The 27,167-nt window shown below is 35.6% G+C and overlaps 2 protein-coding genes and 1 long non-coding RNA gene across 3 annotated transcripts in view; 1 reads left to right on the top strand and 2 right to left on the bottom strand.

Moving 5' to 3' along the window:
• Positions 1-2,894: 2,894 nt before the first annotated feature.
• LOC115450216 lies at positions 2,895-5,277 on the bottom strand. Its single transcript, XM_030178215.2, has 3 exons — positions 4,922-5,277; positions 4,054-4,150; positions 2,895-3,272 (listed from the first exon to the last, which is right to left on the bottom strand). The coding sequence occupies exons 1-3, from the start codon at positions 5,069-5,071 to the stop codon at positions 2,917-2,919; spliced, it is 603 nt and encodes a 200-aa protein (XP_030034075.2). The 5' UTR covers positions 5,072-5,277; the 3' UTR covers positions 2,895-2,916.
• A 3,172-nt stretch (positions 5,278-8,449) lies between these two features.
• Positions 8,450-10,745, bottom strand: LOC119189172. The gene is made up of 3 exons (XR_005112288.1): positions 10,499-10,745; positions 9,004-9,111; positions 8,450-8,709 (listed from the first exon to the last, which is right to left on the bottom strand). It is a non-coding gene; the product is annotated as an uncharacterized LOC119189172 (long non-coding RNA).
• Positions 10,746-12,070: 1,325 nt separating this feature from the next.
• LOC115450221 (probable Rho GTPase-activating protein CG5521) overlaps positions 12,071-27,167 on the top strand; it is a 30,485-nt gene continuing 15,388 nt past the window's right edge. Inside the window, 24 exon segments of the mRNA XM_037438159.1 lie at positions 12,071-12,089; positions 13,563-13,808; positions 15,403-15,513; positions 15,632-15,649; positions 17,029-17,200; positions 17,313-17,890; positions 17,967-18,260; positions 18,637-18,818; positions 19,137-19,292; positions 19,624-19,805; positions 19,910-19,992; positions 20,071-20,222; positions 20,442-20,565; positions 20,568-20,621; positions 20,865-20,981; positions 21,215-21,313; positions 21,396-21,497; positions 21,748-21,944; positions 24,563-24,666; positions 25,465-25,595; positions 25,927-26,081; positions 26,381-26,506; positions 26,845-26,886; positions 26,888-27,013. Of these exon segments, the coding sequence (XP_037294056.1) occupies positions 13,703-13,808; positions 15,403-15,513; positions 15,632-15,649; positions 17,029-17,200; positions 17,313-17,890; positions 17,967-18,260; positions 18,637-18,818; positions 19,137-19,292; positions 19,624-19,805; positions 19,910-19,992; positions 20,071-20,222; positions 20,442-20,565; positions 20,568-20,621; positions 20,865-20,981; positions 21,215-21,313; positions 21,396-21,497; positions 21,748-21,944; positions 24,563-24,666; positions 25,465-25,595; positions 25,927-26,081; positions 26,381-26,506; positions 26,845-26,886; positions 26,888-27,013 (3,411 nt within the window). The 5' untranslated portion in view covers positions 12,071-12,089; positions 13,563-13,702.

A 27,167-nucleotide genomic window follows, 5' to 3' on the forward strand; every position in this document is an offset into this window, starting at 1 on the left:
AAGAGGATGGCCGAGGCCCAAATATAGACTCTCATCCTCCATAATCAAGAAATAAGTATATTGGTAAGCTAAATATAAAAAAAAATAAAGTAATTATCTATGGTTGATTCTGGTCGCAGACTCAGATCTGAATACTTAATTGTAATCAAATAAAATTATTTGGAAAGGGCGACATAAGTCATTCCACTGTAAAGTTATATTTTATAATTAATGTATAAAAAATCTTTTTTGAAATACGAACACATAAATAAAATAGATTAACTAGATGCTGATGGCCGAAAGGGCTCCGTTGTGAAGCGAAGGTCGCGCGTGGTGAGCGAGCAATCAAAATTGGCGGTGCTACGTCATCCACGGCTCGTGCTGGTCAGTGGTGGCAGAATGTGGGTCACCGATCAATCATGATAGACGCAGGCACGCCACCCGACGCGCTTACAATTATATGGAAATTAACTGAGTGGCCGGCAAAGCACCCCTGTGATGGGCGAACATAAACAAATGTAGAGCTATGTTATCCAACAAATAACTTTGCTGATTCCAAGAACAAAGGACTGGCTGTATATTAATTTCGTGGATAACAATTACCTGCTCTACTCATTTTAAGAATTATTGTAATGGTAAACCGCAATTAATTTTATGACACATAAATTATGTTTTAACGATTTAAAAAATTTATTAATTAATTTGTAAAGTCATCAATGACAAAAATAAACCGAATATTTAATAGTAGTGTTCCCTCGTTTTTAAAGATCAATGACGACCTTGTGAGTCAGATTCCTCGCAAAAGAGTGCGTATAAATGTTTAAGGATTTCTTAAGTACATAATGACGCATTAAGTTGCTTCACAACATATTATTATACTACCTTTTACCTTCAGCTCCGCCCGCGTGATAAAGTTTTTCCGGGCGAAAGTTTTCTGTTATAAACGTCACGCTCTTTATTTTCCCGGGATAGAAAGTTGTGAATGTTGTTCTCAGGATGTCCTATCTCCATACCAAATTTTATCTTAATCCGTTGGAAAGTTTTTTAAGTTTAACGTGTCCGGCAGACAAATGCGGGGGGGGGGGGACTTTGTTTTATAATATATTTCTTAGAACTTTTTAAGAGTAAAAATTCCGTCATACATATTTCTTTCGTAATTTTAACCGTTTACTCGGCGCACGCAATTAAGTTTTTCGTTTTTGCAACAGTTTTCAAAACTGCTCTGCTCCTATTGGTCATAGCGTGGTGATTTATAGCCTATAGCCACCTCAATAAATGAGCTATCCCATTTATCGAGGCTTTTCTATAAAATAAATTTTTCATTCGAACCGGTAGTTCCTCAGAGTAGCGCTTTCAAACAAACAAACTCTTCAGCTTTATGTATAGTATAGATATACTATAAGGAAAATACCGCGGAAAAGCCCCTAGTTACCAGAGATAATGGTTTTTATTTCTTAGATGGTCACTTCTCATTAACATTTGAATCTTTTTGGAACTCGTTTTCGGGGAAATACTCAAGGTATTATTTAATTTAAAATTAATTGACTTTTTTAAGCTAAGTTCAGAATAGTACGTTTTGCAACAATATATTGCGCAAATTCTTACAGATGCATATACGCATATTTCAATAATTAGTTAATTAGTCAGTCCATTACAAATTTTCAAGTCTATTTGCTGTAATTGTTTACACAGTAAATCGCTTGCGGAAGTCAACTTCTGCAAAATATCTGAACCTTACATTATGGAGAGATTAGCAAAAACTTGCAGAAGTTTAAAGATTATACTTACAATATTAAAATAATAATGATGCGGATGTGTTATGATCGATAGAACTAAGAAGTAAAAACTAATATCAATGCAATATATTTTGTGTTTAAGGATTGCTCTAGGTAGAGCTGAAGAAAAAAATATATAATATAATAAAAAAAACGTGTGTAACTGTTTCAAGGGATAGTTATTATTATTTACTGTTTTATTAAAAATATATTTCATGCAATATTAAATGTTATACATATCAATTATTATAATTTCTACATGAATCATAAAAATGTGAAATTCACAATCTCAAGAATAATTAAATTTCGTAAATTAAGTGGTTACTACCGTTCATGCGCAATCTGTTCAGTGTATCACCACCCAAATAAAAATAGGTAGTAATTAAATTTGTAAATTATAAGAGCGTTCTGAAATCGCCACGATTACTATGATATTATTTATTAAAATATGTATATATATCACTTACCAATCAAAATAATTTAGACCTATGCACAGTTCACTTCACTATTTTAAAATCAGATTAATAAAAACCATAACCTTCATACAATAGACTGAAAGCCTCTTTACACCTCTCCACAAGTGTCCAGAAACGTCGATAAAAGCACATAGAAAGCGTGAACAGACACCACGTTGCCCATTACAGTGATTATTGGTAAATAAACAGTTAATGACAGGTGCTGCGTGTGCCGCGGCGGTTGTCATGGCAACCGGCTGGACGCATGACGTTACCATGGCTGGCGTGAGGGCTGGCGTGCCGCGGGTGCCACATTGTGCAAGGGTGTTTAGTCCACAGAGTGATTCCGTTTGATGAAAGACAGTTCAATATCGATTACATCAAACCTTGAAAACTATAAACTTGTTTATCTTTTGATTGATATCGTAATTTTGTTTGTTTGGGGAGGTGTTTCAAAATGTCTACATAGGTTATTTAGGTACTTATTATTTTGGCAATCAAATATTCTCGTTCATTTACCACCCTGGTCTAGAAACATGTGAATAGGGTGTGGATTGGGGGGGGGGGGGTTGTCCGAAGTGGGACCATATTTTGTAGGTAGGTGCGTATGCTTTGTTGTTTAAACGCTAAAAAGTTTTGGATTTACTCAGACATTTGCTTGACTTTTCATGAATAAAATTAAGCATCAGTAATTTTTTTAATATTTATTAATATATAACAGGACATTTACCATTGATGCTCCTTTTGCATCCAGGCGGACAAACAGAGGTGGTAACGCGTTCAGTAAACCGGTTATTGAAAGACAATCGCACACAGCTGACTACCAGTGTCGTGGCGTTGACTCCTAGTGCAGCCGGAGTGGGGAACAAGTGGTTACAAGGTGCCGAGTTCCCTAGAACCTCGCATTTTCCATTCCACTGTACTTGCCTGTCGATGGCACATGGATTGTTCTGGCATACTGGTATCGGAGAGTCTTGTGGTAAAGTTAGATACTGCCCTTCTGGACATGGGCCTTGTCGGAAAGCTGGCCAGCACAAATCTGACGCCGGGTGGTACAAGTGCGCTGGAAAAAGGAATTAAAGTCAAAACCTGTTTATTATGTAAATAGCCTCCTTACTTATAAAACATTACTTGTCACTTTATTTAGTAATAAAAAAATTATACTCGAAACGTTTGAGAATGTAAAAAACAAAACACTTATTAACTTAATCACTAATTAATGCTGTCTATTGATAACATGTAGTACCTAATATTTTATAACGTGAAGCTTTGTACTAATTTAAACACATTACGCGCACGGACGATAGTGAGAGTTGGCACAAAGCTCATTTCGGTGCAGAAAAAATTATATATAATAAATGTGTTACAAATATATTCAGTTAGAAGATCTAACTTCGACCACTTGACAAACATACGTTATATAGTAAAAGTACTGTGTTTTCCTCAGTCATAACATACTATGAAATGACTGTTTAGAATAATAATGAACTATAAGTACACTAAGCGGCAATAGCCTAGTAGGTTGTGGAACGGACTGCCGAAACGAATGTCTGCAGGTTAAAATTCCAAAGGGCACACACCACTGACTTTTCTAAAAAATATGTGTGTATTCTTTGTGAATTATCGCTTGTTTTAATGGTGAAGGAAAACATCGTGAAGAAATCTGCATACCTAAGAAATTCTCTATAGGAATTTTCAGGGGTGTGTGAACTCTACCAATCCGCACTGGGCCAACGTGGTGGACTAAGGCCTAATCCCTTTCCAGTAGTAGAGGTGGCCCATACCCAACAGTGGGAAAATATATAATACAGGGCTGATATTATTATTATTATAAGTACACAAACCTGGTCTGCAATCGCATATCCAATCGTCTTTCTGATCTCCCGGATAGAATAACTCATTGACCGGACACATTGCTGGTAAGAATACAGGTTGACGATTCTGTAAAAAAAATTATTAGATTTTTAATTATTTCAACGACGTTCGTCGCTCCATAGGAAAAGGGCAGGATAAATTCATTATTTGTTTTCGAGTATAGATAATAAATATATTGAATATAAGGAAATCATTTAAATATGTAATCATGCACAAATGACCAATGTAAATATTTTAGTAAAAGTACAATGAGTTAATGTTTAAAAAATGATTCAATGCCTAATAAACAATACCTATTAACCTATTAGGGTATTTTATACAATATAGAGGAAACAAAAAAAAACATTTTAAATTGTAGCCCACGTGTTATTCTGATGTATAAGCAATATTATTGTAAAGTTTCATCTAAATCCATTCAGTAGTTTTTTCGTGAAAGACGAACAAACATACATCCTCACAAACTTTCGCATTTCTAATATTAGTAGGATTAGTATTAGAAAGATTGGGATATATTACAATAAGATGTGTAAGATACAATTGTATTGTACATATTGTATGGAAATAGTTATAATAGGGTATGAAATATAGCCATTCCAGTATTTGTTTGATAACCTACGTGATAAGAGAAGTCCACTATAGGTAAACAATAATAATTAAATACGTTGATATTAACTTTAGTATAAACACAAATACAAATAGAAAATGAATATTTGAATATACTTTATTAATAAAAATACTGAATTGTTTTCATTCAGCTTATCATAATATAAGTAACCTTACATTTGATCGATTGAATTATAGGTGGAAATAAGTTCTAAAATAAACACAATTACTTACTTCTTTATTTTTCAAGTCAGGATTTTCTTCCGATTCCGGAAATCCAATGACGTCTGATGTATTTTTTGCGATCGACGAGCAGATGAATAAAAATGCGACAAAAACTTTTAACAAAAAACACATTGTTGCTTGTAAACCAAAAACTTGCATAAACAATGTTTACACTTAATTATTGAGGTATTCCAGAATAAAATATAAAAATTGACTAGAGATCGATAATTAAAACAAATTGAAGCCAGAAACGTGTACTCAAACGTGCTTCACGACACAGACTAGGCTGCAGATTGAGATGCTGAGTAATGTATTGAGCCAGTGTTGTGACTTGTGGTCGTGCGTATGAATCAAAACAAGTTTTATAAAGTAACAGACACATGTTATGCCGCCAAACCACGAGGACAGGACACAGTTATCAATGTAGTTATTCAAAATGTTTTATTGCCTTTTATGCAATTTATTGGCTTTATAAACAAAATGTTATAATCTGTGGAAAATTTTGGTAAAATTGCCCCAAATAATTTCATATACACCTAGGTTATTAATTCTATAGTCTAATAACCCAAATCCGGTAACCTACTGGACAACAGTTACTAGTAAACGTAGGCATATTTTCAGAAACGGCCGAATTTAATACTGGCCTGATATTATTTATGCACAGAGTCACAGTGTCAATAACCTTAGTAGGTATTCCTCTTGGGATGAATTAGAAATCATATATTATAAGAAAACTAATTTAATGTTAGAATACTGGGGAATCGTGATTTTACTCATAATATTTTTACATGTAGAGGGATTTCCACAGAACCATCCTCTTATTCTGTAATCATAACATTTGCATCGGGTATTTTCTTTGACGTCACTGTTCGAAGTTTTTCAATATAAATTTTGGCTTGTTAATACACGCGTCTTTATCCACTGACAAGTATAAATTGTCACTTGACCTTTTACTCTCGTTGAAGATGATATAAAAAAAAAATAATAGTGTGAATAACATTTAACACAAAATGGCAAATAATATAAACAGTTAAGAGCAAGAATTTGTAGAGCTAATGCCTAATACTTAGTCACTCTATGTAAATGTAAGATGTTAACATTAAAATGAGCAAAACATATAATAGAATATTTTTACATTCTGGCCATAGCGACAACGACCCAAAGCTATGTATTTGATATATATAATAACTAATAGCATTAGGTTGGGGCCTTAAAAGTCACTGGAAAGCAAATTATGCTAGTTCTTGAATATAAAAAAATATTGATCAGTTTAAGTTAGATGATACACAAGTTACAGATGGCATTTGTAGGTAGGCTCCGTCGTGGTGGTATCACTGACTCAAAAACATTATGAAACATGCTATTTTGCTTTAAGTACTGTGAGTACTTTTGTCAAAAAATTACAAACCCCATTCCCCTTGATAATCCCATTTCCTCGTCAAAAATTTCCAACGTACACTTTATCTTAAGCAGTATGTCATCGAAAATTTAAACCTACGCATACATCCTAACTTTTCTCCAAATTCTAAGCGAAAAATGAAACGAATAATAACTCTACTTTCTACAATTTACGCATCTTTATGCGCGTAAACTTCGATGAATCATAATAAGCAGTTAGGGATTTACTTTTCCTGTATAATGGATATTGGTACGTCGAGTTATAAATCACATTGATATTGTGCCTACCCTCATGATGTTAATCACTTGTTATCGCATTCCTTGGGTAGATACTTAAAAGTTTGTTTTGTCTTTGAATAACAAGAAACATAGGCCACCTGATTGTAAGTAAGTACTATGCCTATCCATAAACAGTTTCAACGTGTAGTACCTACATTGAATTACAAAATACTGCATGACATATTATGGCGCAGACAATATCAGTAGCAGTAATTATAATGTAAGGTGTGGTGTCCTCCAAACCGGAATAGATTTATGACAAAAATAAACAAAGCTACCTATCTTATAGACAGTCGAATACGAGAAACATATTTATTAGTATTACAAGTTTGCCTTAAAAAATTATACATGGAACGGCAATATAATAATTATGTTTGATAATTATCTAAGTAATTCTACATTATTGAAATATATAATATTTAAACGTAAATTAATAGGTAATCCATGGGTGCGCTGTTAAGTCGCCTTTCTGTTTAGGATCATACACAGCTAATAGATTAAATCTAAGTGAAAGCTTTTATGTATGTACTTTGAGACTTTCTTTTACTAACTATGTAAGTATTACTTCAAATCTCACTCTCACCATATCGTCGACAGCTTATCAATGCCATTGGAAATAGATTGGATAGGTACCTACCAATTAGACATAGTTTTTTATAATACTCGTGCATAGAAGACATTATCTACCAACAATACTAACATGCCAAAAAACTACGCATGAACAACATAAACTTATTTTATTTATATACATATCAACTCACGACGCCACACACAAAATTCTAGTACCACTTGCAATACGAACATCGGTAGACGAGAAGGCGCGGTCGAGCTGGGCATAGTATGTATGTAGGCGCCTAGAAAATAGATAGCTGGCGTTGAATGATCATTGCCATTTTATACGGTGTAGGGTCTCACTGCTGGATAGGTCTCTCTTATACTACGCAAGTTATCAGTCTTGAGCTAGTCACACCCAGGTTTGATGCGCTTCGCCTCTTACCGGACTAATTGTAAATCCCCTCCATACTATAAATTATCAGTAATCACCAGGCACAAGCTACAACGCACTATCGTCAATTCTCCCCTAAAACTCATATACCTACATACGTGACTATGATTATCACATATATGCGAAATATTATAGCAAAACGTTTAAAGTTCCCTCATTAAACATTGCGATTATGCAAAGTAAATAAATGGAATAACCAAACGAAACAGGTTCGCTTTTATGATAATCTTCTGCGAATTAACGAGTACCTAAACTGTCCATTTAAGTATATTTATATGAATGTAATATTGATTTTAAACTTATGAACAAATTGTCTTCAATACTAGTCACGCACGTAATGAATAATTTATAAACTGGTATATTGCGCATGAGCAAACTAACTTTTGATGAAGATATATTTTTACTTATACTTAAATAATTGTGGGAAGCCATATAAAAATAATTATAACCTTTCGGTATTCCCTCATTAGAAAAAAAAGATTATCGAAACAGTAATAATTATAATTAATTATGCATCAAAATCGATCATTAATCGTCAATCAAAATGATTGACGATTGATGATGTACGCACATGCAAAAAGTCAGAAATCCACGCGCACAAGTTATCGGGGAAACCATTTATGCCCGAAGCTTGGAAAGGAGACCACGATGCCAGTCCCTATCAAAAGCCTTGTATATGTCGACGCTCACAGCTATTGTCTCGCCATGCCTGTCAATCGCTTCCCCAGCGATGCAAGATGTACGATACTCTACAGAGGTAGAGGCCAAGAGGGCCTCCTTTCGGCGAGCCGCCGTGGAGGAGTGGCACCTCAGGCTGGAAGCCCCATCAGCGGGTCTCCGGGCCGTGGCAGCAGTGCGGCCTGTCTTTACCAAGTGGCTAGACAGGCGCCACGGCGCGGCACCCTTTTGGTTGACACAGGTACTCACCTATCGTATCGTAGGGACGGAGGTGTTTGTCATGTGTCACCATTATGACAACTGCCCGCTAGACACGGCCCAACACAAGTTGGAAGTATCATCATCATTTCAGCCGGGAATCGTCCACTGCTGGACACAGACCTCCTCCATTGAGCGCCATAAGGACCGGTTTTGGGCAGTTGGAAGTATGCCCAGCCTGAAACGAGTTTGCGAGTTTATTATCCGCTCCATGACTTTGCACATCACTGAGAATATAACGATAGGGTGGTAGTTGGTATGGTCTGGTACCGATCACCTTTTTAGAGGATTTGTTACACACTGGCCTCCAAGATTCAGGTATAATGCCTGAGAAGTTGGGCGCTTCAGTTGGTCTAATGAAAAAATACAATATCGCCTAAAACTTCTAACGAAAATATTCACCATCCCGTGATTTTTGGCATTATATGCGAAACCTGGTGAAAGTGTTCAAAATATGCAAATTAATACTTACGCAAATTTATGCAAATTCATAATATAGGCAATCAGATCTCCGCTGACAAGTAACCGAATTATTCTGTAACTGTTTGTACCCACAACTTCGTCCGTTGAGTCTATCTGTCTGTTATTAATCATTATGACGTAAGTAAAGAATGTGAAAGTAATAATTATATGTAGTACTTTGTTCTTGTTCTGAGTAAGGTCAGGTGGGGCAAGTGCGCCGACGGGGTAAGTGCACCTACCCTAAAAAAATCAAGAATTATTGATGTTATACAATTACCGCAATCTTACATCTATGCTACTAACTGAAATACAGTTCCACTAAAAACATAAATGGCTACGTTCATTTTTAATACGATTTATTCGCCATTTTATTTTATGTGTCATTTAGACCTGTAAACCGAGATAACCCCGTGAAAGATAACATCAAATATTTCAAGATATTTAACATATTTCTGTAAATCAGTTAGGTGAATACATAGTTTAAACCTTTTATTTTAACTTCCTGCCTGAATTTTATTTATATATACTAAAATAAAGGATTTTTAGCAATGCGAAAAAATGTACCTAAAATTTGTCGAGTAGGGCAAGTGCGCCGCAGTTAGTAGTCGTATGGCGCACTTGCCCCTGATCCATATATAACCAACCTTTTTTGAGAATAAGTTTTACTAATATGAATTTATTATTATTAAAATGTTATACTTAACAGCAGAATTTTTTGTACTCAAGGTATTTTGTTTTGAATCGACTTAAATAAAAGGGCGTATTAGTTAATTCGTTTTTACAAAAGAAAAACTGAAATACCTTGGTCTAGAGCAACTTTACATGAATAGGTTGCAACTGTTCGATCAGGCACGTTATCTGGATATAATGCAGCTAAAACATATCAAATGTCATAAGGCCAAATTTTAAGTAATTGAGTTATAACGCATTCAAAATTGTTAATTCCTACATTTTTGTATGTTTTTTAGTTTTTAGAAATAAAATGGATTTTATATTAGGGCTACCATTTTTTATTCCAACATATCCGCACACAAAACTCTAACATAGCAAAAAATTATATATAAAAAAAAATCAAAAATGTTTTCAAGCCCTGAGTTACATATATATGGCGCACTTACCCCGAATTTGATTTGACAGCCATAGTTTGTTATAATATTGAGTGATTAAAAATTATCCAAGAGCAATGCGAGTAAAACTTATTTCTCTATGGACTAAAGTGAGTGTTTTCTTTATAATGTTTCATATTGGCGTTTTTTACACAGGCGCACTTACCCCATTTCCGGAGGCAAGTGCGCCTACTACCATTTTTTTTTTACTTTGAACAAAATATTATTAATTTATGGTCCGATTTCCTTGAATGGCTATAGGTTGTTATCACAAAATACCAAATATTCTTAAATTAATAAAATTACATTCTTAAGTCAGCACAAAAAGAAATTATTTTGCATTGAATCCAGCTATGAAAATTTTATGGCGCACTTCCCCCGACTGACCTTAGTACTTACCTACGTCAAATCGTAAACAGGTGGACACCATGTTCTATGTAAGTGAGCGCTGCGCCGCGGCATCCCATATGAGGCCGCATAGATGGCGCGCCAGTCGACAATCAGGAAAACGGGGACTTTTCTATATAATATGATCGGAGAAATTTCATTCATGTTTGATGTTAGATATTCGAAGTAATGGCGCCGCTCTGGTGGTGAAAAAAAAGCTAAAGAGATAAAAGCTCTTATTCCACCGCTATAGTTTATAATCGAATGCTGTAAATTGTAACAATAAATAAATAAAACATAATATGTCAAACGAACGCGCAACTAATTTTATTTAGAGGTCATAAATTACGAATTCATTCCATATGAAATAATTACCATCTATCTATCTATATCTATCTACCTATCTATATCTATACTTATAATAAATCTGTAGAGAGGTCAATTCTGTACATGAAATATATTTCCAAAATAACTATCAGGGGGTGATTAGGGATCGATACTGATGTCAAAAATGCAATTAGTAAATTTTTTGTCTGTATGTCTGTCTGTATAACCGTTATAGAAACAAAAACTACTCGACGGATTTTAACGAAACTTGGTACAATTATTTGTCATACTCCTGTGCTGGTTGTATACTTTTCATCACGCTACAATTAATAGGAGCAGAGCAGTAAAGGGAAATGTTCGGAAAACGGGAGAAGTTACTCCATTTTTTAAGCTTCCGTCGCGTGTGCAACCTTAATGGTTAAAGCTACACATAAATCATGTATGACGAAAATGTTCTCCTTTTAAATTATGTAAAAAATATCCCACGACAGCATATGTCTATCTTTTATGGTTGACTCACAGTAACACGTGTAAGTCCCGATAACTTAGCAGTTCGAAGCTTTCTCATTATATTTGTCTACTCTTACGTTTATAACACTCTCAGTCATCCCTAATTAAAAATTTTACATTATTAACCTATCTATACTTATAATAAATCTGTAGAGGACCACCTGCACATGCCCATACATTAAATATACATCCCGAGAAATTGTGCACCTCCTCCATTTTTGAAGTCCGAAATCCACGGGGGCGCAGCTGCGGGCGGAAGCTAGTTATAAAATAAAATAATTATTTTTCTATACCTACAACGTATGTACATACATTCGGATTCAAATAATGGGGGCTGTGACGCTAGCTGCGAGTGCAAGCCCGCGCAGATACACTAAAATCGATAATTAAATTTCAATACTTACATAATTATCTTTATATCTAAAATCATAATAGTATTTTGTTATAATTTTACATTTTATAAGAGATTTTCTGACTGACTATTACAAACATTATTTTTAACTATTACAAACAGACCCGCCAAGTAGTTTGAATCGGATGTACCACTTATTTGTTACTACCTTTAAAAACTAAGTACAAAAATAAATTATTTAACGAAGCCTTATAAAAATATGAACACTATTTAATTATTTAGCTATATTAGTGATGGTTAAATAACATTTTAATTATATTTTTTTATTCAAACATAGCTTTGGCAGTTTGTTTTCTTCCATGATCGGTATGACACATTGACAAGTTCTACCATGAAATGAACAGAGCCAGCAGTGTTTACGTCTCAGAATAAGAACAAGCATAGAAGGAATCTAAATTACCCTCATATACTTATCCTATTTTTTCAAATAGGCCAAAACCGTTGAAAAGAACGAGACAAATATTATGTTGCTAAGGTCGGCTTGCGTACACTTTAAAATAACCAAATGGTTACCTTTGGTCCTCTTTATGATGCCAAATTAAAAAGCAAATAAAATGTCAAATGTTCCAACTTGCCAATCCCAAACAATGTCACAAACGCGCCCACACAATTTAGTTATGTTATACTTCAGTGCGTGCTTTTCAAAAGTGGCTACATGTTTTGTAATATTTTTGTTGTTAATTTTAATAAATACACAGTGATAAAGCGGTAAAATATAGCCCTAGGAACAAGCAATGGCCTGCGTTATTGTGGGGTGTAAATCTCATTCTTCTCGTAAAGAAAATGAAACTGAAATCATCAGCTTCCATCGGTGAGTAAACAAAAAATCGAATATATTTGCTTAAACCCTGTATATAAGTGCAAAAAGTGTTATTAATTATACTTTATTATGCTGTAGTCATATTATAATCTGCTGTTGGCCATTCGATCCAGTCATTATTAAGTATTTTTCATTTTTACCAATTTACGTAGTCGTGGTCAATAGTGTTGTGCTGCATATTCTGTCGATAACATAGATGTTAGTATATTGTAGTTTACTATTTTGAATAAATTGCCTTTTACTTTCAATGTATGGTGGTGTAGTGGTAAAAGCCACTTGGAAACCGTGCGCGAAGGCTGGGATCGAGGAAACTATCTGATTTTCATAGTGTGTTTCATACAATGTGTTTCATTGCAGATTCCCCACAGATGATGCTATGAGGCAAAAATGGATCGTTTCCATAGCTCGTCCCAATTGGCATTGAAAAAACAGAACCGTGTTTGCTCTTAGCATTTCGACAAAGTTTTATTAACATTGAAATAAGTTATCAAACATATGTGACATGAATGATACCGGTGTGTTTTAATTTTACTGTCCCATTTTAGTAGCTTTTGTCAAATCACACCTCTTGGGTATCTTTTAATCCCTTACTGCGTACTGGCTTTCTCCTAGACGAAATTCCGGCCGATTTCTTGTTTGTTACAGCGGTTTCCATTCCTTCCGAAATTTCTAACATTTTCTTAATTTAATAATCTAAATGCTAGACCATTTTTGTGTGAATGATATTGGTATGTTGTAGTGATGTTTTGGTACTTGAATACCAAATCAGGGTTTTGATATCTTTTTTAGCCTCTATCTAAAATAGCAATTTGCAACGGCTTGTAGTTGACTGACCGAAAAGTGTTTATTTTAGCAGGTCTGTGAATTTACCATAGCCGATAGACAAAGCATTTATCGATATCGATAAGATGTCAGAAGGGATCGCAACACAATTAAATTTCTTGCTGTCTAAGACAGAGTACGCTCAAATGTCATAGTGTTACTTCTATGCTTGTCATTGTTCTGAGGTTTACGTCAACCGTGATTTTTATGTAAGTGAAATGTCAAAATGGGAGTGAAAATTTGAAGAAAACAATGTGAAATCGGTGTATTTTCATTCTTAGAATGAAAATAATTTCCGTAATGACAATATAAAATCTCCATCGCGATGTTCACTAAGAAATCCCATCAGGATGTCAAAAAATCGACGGTTAAAATACAAGACTCGAAGAAGGATTCTGCGACTCGACTTAAACACTTGAAAATCGTTTTAGGTAAGTTATTAAAGTTTCTGCTAATTCGTAAAAGCCTAAAAATTATTACGAAATAAAAATAATGTTATTTATCGGGTGATAAAGGGGTGAAAAGTAGTACATTCCGTACATGCTAATTAGTCAGGAATAACTGTACCTGTAGTTGTTGGTGCGGCTTACAACTGTTTATTGTATTACAGAACCGCCGTGGGTATCAGTTTTAGAATTCCATTGTAACGGGGATTTGACCTGTACTGCAACAATCCGAATAATGTATGAATTTTTGCCAAATCCACTTAATGACAGTGTGGTCTATAATTTTACTAAGCTCCATGCCATTAAAGCAATTCTAGTCTTATAAGTCGAATAGATATCTAAAACCCGTATTTTTTTAAATAACGATCCAATAAAATTAATGCAGTTTTAAACATGATCTAGATAAAAAAAAAACTGTTGACTCAGCTATTAAATGTTAACAACATTAGATTCTAATGTTTCATGTCAATGAATTATCAGCCTAAATGCTGTTGCTAAGGTAAGGTTACAAAAACAATTTGTGAACATTAACAATGTAAAGGTTAAGTTGCTTTCTGGCTATTGCTCCAGTATTGAATATTGTACTCCACATGGTTACTATTTTTTGATATTCAGAATTACGCATAAATTGAAAAATACTGAGAGTAAAATATGTCTTATAATGAGTGGGTGTATTGGTTGATTAAAGCTGTATATGTATGTATGTAGGTGTAGCTACTGATTATATTTTAAATAGGCATTTAAAACAATATACCCATTGTTCTTAAGTCTACAAGTCTTTAGATGCTAACAAGAGATCACATAATTGATAATAATTTATTATAGTTAATACTGTAATGTCAAATCAATAAAAAAAATATGATTCTGTAGTTAGCACAAAAACTAGTGGCATAGTTGTAATGCATTCACAATATGTCGTGTATGACTACCGTGCTGAGGTCCTGGATTTGAATCTCGGGTTTGGCCAAAAATAATTGGGTTTTTTCATCTCATAAAAAATTACTCAGTCTTAGCTCAGAAGTAGGAAGTTGGCGGTGTGATACCGCTGTGCATCGGAAAGCATGTAAGGTATTGGTCCTATGGCTGATCTCTCTCCCGGTCATGTCAGGTGGCCATTTACTATAGTTTGACAGTGAAGGGCAGAGACTGCACCTGTATATTATACACTATAATATATCCTAGGTATCTGGCCAAATTCGCCTAGAGGGGATTCACTCATTCATTCAGTAAACTATCTATGGACTATATTGGGTATCTAAGAACTAGTACATGATGCAGTGATCATAATAGACACAACATGCATCACTCTATTATTGTACAATAGTACATTATATTATGAAAATAAAAATAAACCTTAATCAAAATAACCATATTGAATATCCAAGTTATATTTTCTGGTAAACTCAATTAGCATGACATGTGAATGCATAAGTTTTTCCTGGCAAGAAGCTAGCTCTCAGAGCTAATGAAATTATAAAAATGAATATTACATAAAAATGCTTAATAAATTAAATCCTTTGATGAATCACCTAGTACTCTTTGAACACATCCTATATTAACGTTTGGCACTTTTTTTCAGAACACTTTAACTCTGATGAAGCCAAAACATATTTTGAAAATAACTTCAGCCATGTCTACTTTATATTGTACGATAACTTCATACAAGCCGAAAACAATCTTCGACAAAGAGGTAATTCCTGTACTTTCTTAACAACTATAATTGTAATATATATCTGTTATATAAAAATACTTTTATTTTATTTGAAAGTTTATATAAATATTTCTTTTTTTCTCTTTTTGCGGTACAGAACTTCCGTTTCATCTCGGTGAGTGTTGGATGTATTGAAGTGCATCAGTAATGAATTGTCTTGTCCTTTGTATAATGTACATAAAGTATTTTGCTGGTTAAGTAATATTTAAAATTATGAATGTTTGTTGATAATACACACAGAATATTATTTCACGATTAAAACAAATCATCACAATTTACTTAGGGCACATTTAAATACATTGATGCACATTAAAGAAGCTTTAATTTTTTTGTTGATAATGCAAAAGGTCCAACATTATAATGTACAATATTATTCATTAGAAAAAAACCATTTCACATAAATAAGACAGTTATATTTTTCCAATTTTAAGCATTGCTTAACCAAGAAGTAAGCATTACACTACTCATCTTCACATGGATTTGCAATTCATATAGATACATGTTCATAGCACTTGAAGTTATCATTTGCTTATCTCTTAACGCTATGGAGATGGGTATATCAGGTGGCTTGACGTATTGTCGATAAAATAAAACATTAGCTAGTTGCCGCGATTACTAACCAAGAGAAAACATTTATACTTTGATCGCTAGTTATTTTAAATTTAATGAATAGAAATTATTAGAAATAAAATGTATTGAAAGATAATATACGAAATATATACTTGTTAATTCGGTTATTCAATATACAACAATTGATGCGTTAGATGTTTCTCAACATACAGCCTAAACATTTTGTGCCACCATTCCCGATTTTTAAGTATCATGCTATTTATACTTTTATTAAGTAGGGACAAACTATATATTCACAAACATTTTTCAACACAGTTGTCTAGTACCAACTCCATTAGGCGTCAAATGTTGCGCGTCAATTGTTGCCTGGTGAATACATGGCTTACAGTTGTTATGCTTTGCTACCCATGAGTAAAATATGGTTGTTAGACATGTTACTAAGTTATTTTGTACCTGTGGTGATGAGTAATATAAAGAAAAGTAACACAATACAAGCACTTATACTTGTTTTATGATTGCAACAAACAAAATTTAACATTTTGTATTTGAGAAATATACACAAGCAGTTTTGTATAATTATTTGATACACATTCAGAAATAAGATATAATTATTTCGATTCACTATTTAAATGGACAGAATTATGACGTCATCCTGCATGCAACCAGTACGGTCATAGTAATGTAAAACGAGCTTGAAATCCATAATCACATGCATACACGAATTTAACAGGTTTATCCACGTAACAACAAAGGATGCTTCGATATTACATTTAACAAAGGGTGACTCATCGACTTAACCGGTCATGAGCTGTATTAACATGTTAAAACGTTTATAGTTTTTTAATGACCATACTAAACAGTTTTCATTTAACTTGACGTAATTATTCTATTAATATGATATTTAATTATTTGTGTGTATTTTAGTTCACAAAGCTGGCAGAGAAGAATTAGAAGGGGCGTTGTCGCTCCTCGAGAAAGTATTATGCCTTCTGCCAGAACTGATAGGGAAGAGATGGCAGCTGCACTCTTTGACGAGGATATTTTCAAAACTCCTCCATAGTGGCAATTCACAGAAATTAAGGGCAGAAGCTGTAAGGTATTACTACAAAACATATTGTATTTTATTACAAAAAAAATTAAAATGTGCTTAATTTATACGAAAAAATAACTTTTTTAAATATAACTAAATGTCTTGTTTTATTTCTTAGGTACTTTTTATTATGGTACCAAGCACTAGGCGACAATGCACCGTCAGAAGTGCACAAAATGTTTGCGGTCCTCGTGCCGGGAATGCCAGAACCTGGCAACCTGCCACGTGGCTCGCCACCCAGACCAAAGGCTTACGAAATCACCGCGAATCCGCATGACTCAGGAGACTTCAGCATGGACGACATTATGCAACACCCGAACTTCAATACAGCTACTGACAACGCTAAGAAAGTTGTTGTTGAGCAAACACCAACTGGTATAATGGGGAAGTTGGCTAACGTTTCCGCATCAATATTCCACGATACTAATGCGCTGAACCCTGTACAAAGTGTAGAGATACAACCGCTACTGCCGCCGAGTGCTAACGAAAAGGCTATTGACAATGAAACCAAATATTTCTTTGAAATTTTGCTTGAAGGCATGGCTACCTCGATCACAAAGGTTCACTGGAGAGACCGGTGTCACGCGAAGGCAATGAGGTGCTTTGCGTTTTTATTGGAGAAATTTAAACAGTATTATTTGCCGATAATCTGTCCGCAGTTTAATCACAAAAATTCACTCTACAAGCCCAATCTAGGTAAGTATACACTTATAATTTATATTTATAATCATTATTTTATTCGGTTCAGGCTTAATATCGTTATGTCTTGCAGAGCTGCCAGTCCAACATAACATACTAGAAGATGACTACGTGTTGTGTAGAGTGACGCTTATTAAATGGGTGGCTAACTATGCGCATTTCATGAAGAAACAAGGAAGCGACGGTGGACAGCCTTCCTCAATGACCAGCATAGGGTCCCACCTGCCGCATTCGAGCACGCCCACGCCGGCCACCTCGCTGCACCACGAGGAGGAGACGTCTTTCACTGTGGGCCACCCGTCTGACTCCAGTCGAGCCTCGTCACATGACTCCGCTTCTAACACTCCACATCCGAGTCTGGAATCAGGTATATTAGCTACTCATTTTGAAGTTGAAGTAAAGCTGTGTTTTTATTACGTATGCAAGCGTGCATGCAACGTGCAACTTGCACACAGCTTGAGTAGTGAAAATGTAAGCACGCGTGCCATAAGTTCACTGCGTGTAGTTTTGAAACACTTTAGTGTAAAGTCATACTAGCGTGCCAGTACTTAGAAAATGGAAATGCGACTTAAGTGATCTTAAAGGAGCAACTTATACAGGTTGTACCAAAACAGTATCAGGAATTTATAAAAATACCCTCATCCACCTTCTTTTTCCATCGTTACGCAATGGATAATACTTGTGCTGGTGAATTAGTGTAGTTACAACAGTTGATTAATGGTTAACGTGTGGTGGTGCCGCAGGCTGCGGCGTGTACGAGGAGCTGAGCGCGGAGCAGGTGGTGCGCGACGTGCTGTGCTGCTGGTCGCGCGAGCACGTGGACTTCACGGTGGAGGTGCTGCGCCAGGCCTTCCTGCTGCCCTTCTCGCACGCCGCCGCCGGACGACGTGTCATCGCGCTCTACAAGGACTGGATACAGATGAATGTAGGGAACATACAATAGATATATTTTATCAGTTAACAATTTAAAAATTTGCCACTGTAACTGAAGCGTTTGTATGTAAATTCTATTTCATTTTGAGGAATCTAATTTGCGATAGTGTTCTGACTTTTGAAATAATATCCAGCACAAAAATGTTACCTTCTGCAAAAACGTGCTAAGTTAAAAGTCAACCTAAATCATATACGCAACTAACAGCTGAAATAAATACGACACCTGTGGTAGACTAATACAGATGTATGTAAATGTTGCATACATTGCTACTAAGAAATATAAAGAAAATGATATTTTCTTACTTACTAGGTTTCCGAGATCCCCCCATTCCTAGTAGAAAATACGTACGAGCAGCAGATAGCTCAGGGAAGCGGCGAGCCGGCTGCCCCACCGCGGCGCCTGCGCAACGACTCGTACCTCGGCGCTCTCGGCAGGGACAACGTCATGGTGCGAGCTGGCATGCAGGTAATGGAATTCGTAGTATAACGTAGACTCGTAATTATACTCCTGAGGGCCTATAACGATAGAATTGTTTTTCGTATGCTTAGTTCGGTGCGCATCAAGTTGCCAACGGTTGTAACACAAGTTAAAATGGAGTAAAAATTGTGTAATGAGACGGACAATAAAAATGCTATGGTTTTTTCAATAAGTTCATAATAAATATCATTATATATGTAATAGTTTATAATTCTACGTAAAATAATGTATGTCACAAAATTAATGATTTGCTAATAAACATTATATTTATTAAATATAATTAGTACTGAATACAAATGTATTATTATTCTCTTCACAGAATGTACTCCAAGTATTCATGACGCAAGCAGCGAACGTGTTTTTGGCGTCGCCATCACCGGTGGCGCCGCCCGGCTCTCTCAGCCAACAACAACTGCTGGAGGAACAGACGGACACGTGCAAACGCGTGCTCAATATATACCGATACATGGTTATGCATGTTGCTATGGACGCTAACTCTTGGTCAGTATTGACTTCTTAATGGCGATGACTGTAGTACTGAATAGCTACTAATTAGTAATTAATGTATGATGTTTTAATGTATAATTTCTTTGTTTTTTACACAGGGAACAATTATTGCTGGTGTTGTTACAAATAACTTCCTTAGTGCTAACGAAAGTACCACCGAAACGAAAACAAGAATCTCTAGGTATATATCATCTGTATCCAAATAAATTATAGTATTGAATTATATTCGTAGATACTTATAAGTGTTTGTTTGATTCAGGTGGATTTTTGGCGCCCGCTTTATTCCAAACATTAATAGTGACGTGGATCAAAGCTAATCTGAATGTAGCGGTGAAGCCAGAGCTGTGGCAAAACTTCATGGAGCTCCTCATGCGGCTGACGCATTGGGAGGATCTGATTAAAGAATGGGCGGTAAGTTCAAGTGAAGAAATATATGTTGTTAATTTTTTTACACCTTGACAGTGATGTGTTTGCAACTGACAGTAAAAATAAAATGTATGTTACTGTGTTAGAAAACATAAAGAAATTCACAAAAAAATCAAGAAAGGATGAAGCAAGCTAATGTCTTGTCACTTTTTCCAAGTTAATATTATCAGTTTTTAAAAATACTTTGATTTTGTTTGGTGTTAGAAAACAATGGAGACGCTGACCCGCGTGCTGGCGCGGCACGTGTACTCGCTGGACCTGTCGGAGCCGGCGGGCGGCGCGGGCGGCGCGGGCGCGGGCGCGGGGCGGCGAGGCGCGCGCCGCGGCGCCACCTGCCGCGCCCGCCCGCGCTGCACCACGTCGCCGCCGCCGCCAGGACGCCCGGTACCGCGCACACTATAAATAATTATTTATTATTCGCCCACAAAAAAATATAATATAATCGTAGTATAATATAGTTTTTACATTTTAATTTTCGAATGACATTTCTGGAATATATTGTGGCCCCCGTATTCGATTCAGATTGTCTTTCCTTTTACGTGCGAACAATATAGGTGCTTATGTTCCAAGTTACTGTCGGAACATACCGAAGGAATCTTTAAAAAATGATTTATGTTTGTGACGCAGGCAAATCCCCGAAAGCTGCGCATGAGTCGCAGCAGCGCAAGGAGGGCTCGACGCGGCGCCAGCTCACGCGCTGCCGCAGCGACCCGCATCTCCCTAAACACGCGCAACTACAAGCAGGTACGAACATATACATAGTACATACGCAGTGTATTAAGGCTAACCTCTTATATTAAATTTGAAAATATTATTTCTTGATATCAGCTTTATTTTATATTTTTTTTGGCACTCCTATCGACATATTTTCGAATATAATGCATATTTTTGATAAAGAATTATAATCTTTAAAAAATACAAAGTATAATATAAACTAAAATTAATTGTTTCATATATAATAACTTATTTGTTAACAGAAGAAACCAAAGAACAAGAAAGCATTAAACCCAGGCGTTGGTACTCTCTGGACTCATTAAGGAATTCGTTACAAACTGAGGAACGGGACTCGGCGAGCGGTACGTGCTTGTACAATAACATTACATATAGGATATGTTTGTTTTAAAAATACTTACATTAAAACGTAATATTTTATCGTAGGATCTCGTTCCCCGTCACCGGCGCCTTCTAGCGGTATCGAAAGTAGTTCAATAAAAGACTCCCCGCTGCAAATTGACTTGGCATCGGATGGGGGCAATATCGGTAAGAAATATTTTTTAACAGTAATAAAATTGATTAAATCGAAAACAAAATTCTCAATGATGTTTTTTTTACTTCATGTATGGGCGTATCGTCCATATAATTTTGTTGATGAATTTACGTATGAACATAAGCGTCCCATAGAGATCTCTAGACCAAGCTGTCAGAAGCGATCTGCATCCATCTAGCGCCTGCGATATATTTTGAGATGGTCCGTCCTCTGAGTTGGTAATGTATAAGTGGCGCGCGGCAGGCGAGTGGTCGGAGGGCGAGACGCTGGGCGTGGGCGTGGCGCTGGGCGGGCGCGCGCGCGGCTGGCTGCCCGACGTGGCGGCCGTGCTGTGGCGCCGCATGCTGGCCGCGCTCGGCGACCCCAACCGCCTGCGCGACCCCGCGCACCACCACCACTTCTACACCTACCTGCTGCACCTCAACGACACGCTGCTCAAGGTACAAGCCGCACCACCTTCTGTTGTCACTAAACTTCTACGACACTCTGAATTTCATAATCCATATAAATAACACGCTGCTCAAGGCGATTGATCTATTAGAATAATAAAAAATATATTTTTAGTTTTGGAGTGTGCAAAAGAAAACCATATAAACTGCCCATGCGCAGCACAGTTGTTACAAGATCAAAGCGAACTCAAAGGTTGACAAGTAGATATATATTTATATGCACTATATAAGGCTAGAGTTTGTAACGCCCAGCCGAATTTTCCAAAGCGCCACTCACTATTCAATCTTTTCTTCACTAATCAGAAACTATGTTATCCCTGAGTAATATAACATTAAAATGTTATCCTCAAATTTAAATGTACTTGAGCGGAACAACGAACAAACCCTAATCATATACATGAGTATAATCACTTGTAATGTAGTTCATTATAAAACTTAACTATCACAGTTTTATCAAGGTAGTTGTATTACTATAAAAGAATATAATTATAAGTTTTTATGCCTTCTATAATAAATTAGTTTTAAAATATTATTGTGTTATGCTACAAGGTGGTATTGGGTAATACACTTGCCGTTATACTTAGTATATTAGTCACATTTGTCCCTGATATGTAAAACCCGTCTACAAATGATTAGTACCCGAGTAACATAAAATTTCTTACGTTATTTGTCGTCCTAAATATAGATAACTTTGGACATTTTTAATGATTTCTTCATACTCTTTTAGTAATAAAAACTATAAGTACTTTACTGGAACATGTGTTTTAATAATCAAAATATTTTTACAATTTTAACCTTTATAGTGAATGGTACTTCTCAATATTCAAGTTTACAAACCAACTTACAATATCTTTAATGGTGTATTTGTTCAGGAAAATGGTTGGTGACCATAATTAACCACTATATGATTAATCTTGAGCTAACTAAGTACCTATTTTTACGCTAATATAAAATTTCAAGTGTGTTAAAAATATCGTCTGATACAAAACAAAAAGAAATTGCAATTGAGCGATGACCTACAAAGCATTTTTCTTTGTTTCATACTGATTCAGATAATGGCCCTGTATTCACATGTTTATCTAGGATTGGAACTGCGTAAAATCCGATCGGTCAACACCTGCGCCTGAGATGTCATTGAAACGGCGCGTAAAAACGTGAATACCCCGTATATCACACATTCACGATTATTATGACGACGGACTTAGTAAACACAAGTTCGTTTATAGGCCGTTCGTTATAGGCGTTTTTACACCTACACAAATCTATACATATTATAAAACAAAGTCGTGTTTTTATCTGTCTGTATGTTATCGATTTTCCCAAAATCTACTGAACGAAATTTTTATAAAATTTGGTATGGAGATAGTTTAAGTCCCTGCGAATGTTATAAATTAATAAATAAGTTTCTATCGCGAGAAAATATATAGCGAGACTTTGATACCGGAAAACGTCTTCACGCGAGCGAAGCCGCGAGCAAAAGCTAATTAAAGGTAAACGTATAAAGGTATACGTATTAGTGTTTTCAAGCTTCTATAAAAACACTTGCGTAACAAAATCGGTTTTGTACTACAGCCATCTGTTAATGGTTATCACAAATAATGGCACACTCGAGTCACTTATCGTTCGATATCAGTCAATGTTCGGCAGATGGTAAAACATAAAAATCATCCGCGTTCATCTCGTTGATTATTTTATTTTGTTTATAAATAGAGTTTTGTTCATCGATAAATTCTACAACGGTTTGGATGCTCTCAGAGCGCGCTTGTTTTGTGAATGGTATTGTTAAAGTTGTGCGACCTGTTGTCTAACTCGAAGGTATTTAAGGACTGCCAATGCGAAAGAAGAGCAGGAAAAAGAAGGATTCTGAAAAGGCGGCAAAGGAAAGAGGTGTTTGTTTTCGTATTGTCAAAAACTATCGATAGTTATGTGGGTAGTTGTAAATTTTAATGACAGTGGAAAATAGTGACAATGAAATGGGTTTTCTTGTGGTCGTGATGTAAATGTCGAATAATAGATGTGTTTTAAAATTAAATATTTTATTTGCGCAATAAGTCATAGCGCTGTGTGTTCTTTCATGGATTATAAAGTGTTAATAACTACATCGGAAACCAAAGATGATGAAGAAGCTAGCGAGGTGTAACATTCGAAATAAAATAATTATTTTTACATTGTTTGAAAACGTGTTTAAAGAATGTTGTTCTAGCGCACGTGGTAAAGAAAATTGATTATACGTGCCAAACTGCGTCGAATTTACTTTGTATTTTACTGATAAAATATGTTAATGTTGGGTTATAGAAAAAACAAATAACGTATTTACTTAAAATAATCGATCAAAATATGGATTAATTTACCTTTAAAAGTATTGTCCAAAAAACCATTACTTAATATATTATGATAAAGAAAAAAAAAACATATTTTGACTACGTTAGTTACGAAGAACATGTTTGTATCCCATTACAATAAAAAGATCCCACATCTTTTATACATGATTGTATTATGATCTGATCTTCATTTACGCCCCTAAAAACAAAATAATCATATAATCTTCGGAATATTTTTATTTTATTCAAAAAAAGACAATTAACTAAAAACGTGTTATGTTATTGTAGATAAGCGCAAATCAGACTCTCAATGGCAACACAGAGATCCACGTGCCGTTCAACTTGGTGGCGGGCTGGTGTCTCGAGGCCGAAGCTTTGCCACCTTCGCACAGGTAAGTTTTATATATTCTCTGTTCCAGTTATATATACTAAAGCTAAGTTTAGACTAAGCAGTTATATCACGCACAACGGCCTTTTACGGACTAAGTGCATTAAAAGGAGCCCCTCAACAGTCCCCGACCAGCAAGTTCGAGCAGCAACATATTGCACAAAAATTCCTAATGTGTTCACTAGCGGCAATATTGCAATTATTCTATGGACTTTCTACTCTCCGCAAGTCCTGCAGGTTTGAATTTTTATTTTATTTGCAAAAGTCAGATTGCCGTGAATGTTAATTTAAACTCATATGTAGGTTAATGCTATGATAAAGTTTTGCTATTGAAAATATTCTATTCGTTCGGCATTGAATTTCTGAAAATGTCTTTTTACTATACATTCGACAGAAAAAAGAAGTATAGTTCGTTAAAAGTGCGTATAAAATATAATACAATTGTAAGTATAAAAATTCTAAAACTATTCAGATCAACACCAACGATTGTACGTAAAACATACGTTTTGATATCAAATGACAATGAGACGTGTTTTTATAGCCGGTGATTCAACAAAAATTACACCATATATTGCGCTTGCGCATGTGTTTATAATTTATTGGAATACAAAAGATATTGTAATGCTGGCCCTACACCTGACGTATTTGAGCGAATATTCGCATCATTTAGCAAAATCGACTACATAAATAACACAAAGTCGACATTGCTTTGCCCAAATGGCGCACATATTTTCACAAATATGCCAAACGTAGTACCAGCTTTGTGTACTTTGTATGTACTATAAATATCTTTTCATGGCAGGGCTGGTAAACTTCTCGCTCTACGATTGCTGTGCGAGTCAACGCAGGCGCAAGGCCCGGGCGCGCCATCGTCCTGCAATAACCGATTGCATTTAGCGCATCTCAATCTATACCAACGAGCTTTACATCATGGTACGTATATTTTAAAAACAGTTATTTTTCTTAATTCATTCGCTCTTAATATAAATTAAGCAATTTAATATTAAAAGTTATATATTTCCCAATTAAAATATATTCAACATTCTATCTCTAGAGATTGCAATGTGCATTATAAACGTGCAAAACATGATATGAAAAAAAAATGAAGTATGTTTTGCTATTTCACGATAGATTGAGTAAACCATCGCATGAGTGCAAAATTTTTATATGGCAATCTTCCCAATGTCCGCTCTATATAATCTTGGAACACTTTGGCTATAACTATCATATTTTAAAATATAGAATCATAATTGGTATTTGTCAGGTCTAACCGGCGAAGACAGATCAGTAGTGGACGTGTTGGTCGAGTATGCAGCGCCGAGGTACTTATCGCTCGCGCTCGATGGCTACTCCCTGCTGCTGCTGGACTTCGTGCACGCCTCCACCGTCGTGCTCAACTCATCCGATATGGGGCCGTCGGTCAGTGTTGCCAGTTGTATTAAAATTAACAGAGCAAATAGAGGCTATTATAGATGGTACAAAAATTAATGATAATTAATTTGGTCCCGAATTTTGATGTGTTGAAATTGCGACATTAAATGCATCGTTTTATCGAATAAATAATTTTAATTATTAGACCGAAACGTTAATTATAATAGTAAAATACATAATGGCTTACGGAAAATCAAAAGTTATGCGTAAAAGTAAATCAAACAAGTTTAAAGACAAACAAAGGTATTATGTAGGAAATATATAGTTATTAGTTTTTCTTTTCATAGTGTCCACGCACGGCCGCCGTGACATTCCTGGGCTCTCTGTTGTCGCTCCCGGACGAACTGATGAACGCTCCGATGCTTCAACCATACCCACACCAGTACAACACAGTGTCCTGTCCAGATCTGAAGGTTCGGAAATGTTGCAGATTGTTTAAAAATATTTAAATATAATTATTAATTTTACCTACTTAAATATGCCATTGAAAGTTGTATATTTTACTAAGCTTTTTATTAATTTACATTTTGTAGTAAGTTTGTATATAATTTATGGAAGATGCTAAAAAGTAAATTGGATTGTTACGAAATGATTCTACGTTTTAAATACTTTGAAATATAAATATATTGACTGTCCAAACGCCAGACTGGAGATCCCGTATATTTCACTTTCAAGCCTGATTCTGACACCGCAATTGAAAATGGTAATTATTTGTAATATTGTTTGAGTGAACGTTGTTTATGTTGCGCAGGAGCACGTGCTGAACATCGTGGTGCGCGTGTGCCGGCGCGAGGAGCAGCGCAGGCGCGCGCAGTGCCGGCGCGTGCGCACTGGCTGCGCACCTCGCGCACGTGCTCGCCACCCGCGCGCACCAGCCGCGCCTGCCCGACTACCTGTTGTGTCTGCTGCAGATGCTCATGGTCAGTGCACACCACCCTACTCTTTGTGACATTATGCCGCCATATATCTCGTCGATAAACTCACTTGTGCTCTAATAAATCTTATAAATAAAAATTAATCAACGTACGTTTGTACGTACATAACTTCCAAGCGACTGCACCAAATTGGATAAAT

Source organism: Manduca sexta, chromosome 13 (assembly GCF_014839805.1).
Source record: "Manduca sexta isolate Smith_Timp_Sample1 chromosome 13, JHU_Msex_v1.0, whole genome shotgun sequence".
NCBI lineage: Eukaryota > Metazoa > Arthropoda > Insecta > Lepidoptera > Sphingidae > Manduca > Manduca sexta.